General features: G+C 39.2%; 1 protein-coding gene across 1 annotated transcript in view; it reads left to right on the top strand.

Annotated features, from left to right (window-relative positions):
• Positions 1 to 3,245, top strand: part of COMMD8 (COMM domain containing 8) — an 8,861-nt gene that overhangs the window by 565 nt on the left and 5,051 nt on the right. The window contains exon 2 of the mRNA XM_014312084.2: positions 3,100 to 3,236. Within this exon, the coding sequence (XP_014167559.2) occupies positions 3,100 to 3,236 (137 nt within the window). The remainder of the gene's footprint in view (positions 1 to 3,099; positions 3,237 to 3,245) is intronic.

Raw genomic sequence — 3,245 nt, 5'->3', positions numbered from 1 at the left:
GCTATTGCTAGTTCTTCAGTGCAGTCTGTGGGAAGGACAGAACTGCTACAGAAACCAACAACATGATTTTGAAACATTAGTGAGATGTGAATTCAGGAACATTTAAGTTCCTTTTGTTACATCTCTTACTGGAAAAAGGAGACACGATAGAGATATGTGTAAAGCTGTGGACACAGACTGTATCCATGGTGTGCACGACACACTGTACTACTCATATCTCAGAGAGTGAACACATGAGTATTATGTTCACTGAATAGGGACTGAGGGAAAGAACCAAAACTTCTCATGGTATTATATGTTCAAAATTTACAAGTAAAAATTATTTGTGAAACAGATTTGTTTCACAATGAAAGGAATGATGATTATAGATTATGAACAGCAAATAGATGATAAAGTATGTTATGCACATCAGTGTCACGTTCATTCAGCCTCGTTATGAACTTCATTGGAGTGTAAACATTAACTAGAGATATGTTATTTTCAATCTCTTCAGCTGCAGCATATCACTATGATCATTATTATATGTAAGCTTCTACAAAAACTTTCAAGATTCCTGGTTTAATAATTAAAGTTTAACTGATTTTTAACTGTTTAATTGATATTCATGTGTCAACCAATTTCACCTAAGTATGGGATACCAGAAGGGGTAGTTTTGTCTTACTCCTCAGTCCCAACTGCAAAGGTCACTTCTGTCCGAAGTGGTGCTCTGTTCGCAGTGGAAATCTAACCCATGGAAAAAAAAAGAATGCAATAATAAAATTACTTTTCATCTACATCAGCTGCACTTTCATCCTGCAGCCCTAGGGCCCTAGTACAGGCATGAGGGTCTGGGAGAGGAAGCAGAGCTGGCAATGGGGACTAGGAGACCAGTGGGACCTCCATTCTCCACAGCAACCCACATTTAGTTCAGCACAATCTCAACTGCAGTCTCAGTGTTTCCACTGCATTTAAAAATGCCTTTACTGTCCCCTTTGTGTGGGTAAAATACACAGTTGCCTATTTATTTCTGTTGACATACCTGTTTAATAGTTCCTTGTGGGACACTTATACTGGTGCTTGGATATTCTCCCCAACTGGATATACTTAATGTACAACACTATCCTACTATACTATGTACACATTATATATAGCAATTATTATATATAATAATATATAATTATTACTACATTGTTATGATAAAATGTATGTTACTATAATATTAATAACCTCTGGTTATTAAGTTATTTCTCAATGTTTTAATTATTGGCATTCTTCCAAAACCAAGGGCAACAAAAGGATTTATCTTAAAATGGGTTTAATTACTGTAGTTTACTTTGTGTTTTTTCTTTATAAGCAAATAAACCCCCCTACAAGTCATCAGCAATGTGGATAAAATAATGTAAAGTTCACGCTACACTTCTCTCTCATAAAATTACTTCTTTCCTTGCTGCTCTGAAATCCATGCCTATGTACTTACTGTTCTACAAGTTTCCTTCCCTGATTTTGTGGTTATTTGAGAGCTTAACTTCAAGGGATGGTGTGGGTTGTTACTGCTGTGGTACAGAAGCATGAAAACCAGGCATTTTTAAAGGTTAAGACTTGATGGCAGATCCAAATAATGCAGTTCCAAAAAAGTCTAAACTGTCGAAGGCCAATTTGATATCCCCTACTTCACTGCAGTTGAACATGAGCTCTGAAAGATGGATTTATAACCCAGCTGTGGTTTCCTTGAGCAGTCTGACTTTGCTCCTCGTGGGCCAATAGGCTGAATCAAAAGTATTGTTTTGAAACTACATATATGTGAAAAAATGAAAAGTGTAATTCTTTATTCTTCAGATTGGGAGAAAATTAGCTGCTTTGAAAACTGTTCACTGGGATAGTGTCACGTGGGATGGCAATTCCATATCCTCTTCTATCTGTTCTGTCTTCAGGCGTTACATCTTTGCTCTCTTCCATTCTTCACTTGTTTGATCCCTTTCAACTGAGTGGGACGCTCACTACCTCTCTCTTTATTTTGTAAATTATTTCATTGCACGTCTGGATCACCTTCGTATTTCTCCTGTTGTCGCTGGTTTGAATTGTTTGGAGCAGACGCTCCCCCTGCTGCTCTGTTTTGTAGTGCACAACACAGTACAGTCAAAGTGAGTAAGTTTCCACTTATCTAGCAAATTTCTAGAGGAATAAAGGAAATTAGTATTGAAAATAATTTTTCAAATTTGAAATTTCATCTACTCCTCATTTAAACAGCAGCTTTGAATAATTTCAGTAATTTCTCTATAATAAAATTGAATAAATTTTCTTAAAAGCTTCATCTACTAGCAGTAGCAAACCCTAAGGAAAATGGGGGGAATTTGAAAGTTTTCAGTCAGCAAAACCTGAAGTCGGTTCTTCCCCATGTACTTCTTCTCCAAAACTCCCATGCACCACATCATTCCCACAAGGCCACATGACTGTCTGAAGAAGTTGTGCTGCAGATTGACTTAACCAGCTTGGGTTTTTTACAAACACCTTCTATCCACCAGTTCTGACTTGTAGCTGCTTTGGTATTCTTATGGCCCAGTGTTGCACCTACATATACATAACTGTTTGACTGTAAATTAGCCTTGTGATTTCAGAGAAATAAAGTCTGCCTACAAGTATAACAGTCTGTGCAGTTTTGTGACCTGCTGTGACTTGAATTCTTCCAGGTTTTCTTGTAAAAGTGATCAGGGCAATTTTGCTTCTTTGCATTTACATTCAATCAATTCAACACATGGAAAGGTCACTGCTAATGCAAAAAGCGGTTCCATAAACTCCACCATTTGTCTGGCTAGGATTGAATTCACACTTTAATAAAGCATTAAAAAAATGAGCTCTTCACGGTCAACACTGTACAAGCAGCATGGGCTTCTGCAGTCAGTGTTTCTCCTGACTTCCTCAATTTAATTAAAATTACAGAAGGTGTGGTGCCCGTTGTAAGTCTTGAGCTTCTTCTCTTGCCACCAAGAGCAGATTTAACCTGTCAAGAGGTAAAAACCAAAGCTGCAAGACAGGCAGAATGCAAAAGCAGCTTAAGTGTTATTGCCCATAAAAGCTTGTAAAATTAAGGGGGATTTTGGTTAATCCGCCCCCTGACCGAAGGTCATACGGCGCACACTCCGCTCCCCAAGCGCACCGGGCGGTCGAGACACGTCCCCCGGGGCTGGGACTCGAACCTGCGCCCTGGGGCTGATGAGGGCGGGTGTTTGCACGTGCGCATGCGCGCCGCCGACGGGGCGGTCACGTGG

Source organism: Geospiza fortis, unplaced genomic scaffold (assembly GCF_000277835.1).
Source record: "Geospiza fortis unplaced genomic scaffold, GeoFor_1.0 scaffold40, whole genome shotgun sequence".
NCBI classification, from domain to species: Eukaryota; Metazoa; Chordata; class Aves; order Passeriformes; family Thraupidae; genus Geospiza; species Geospiza fortis.
The sequence above is the reverse complement of the archived record's forward strand: the minus strand, read 5'-3'. Positions and strand labels throughout refer to the sequence as shown.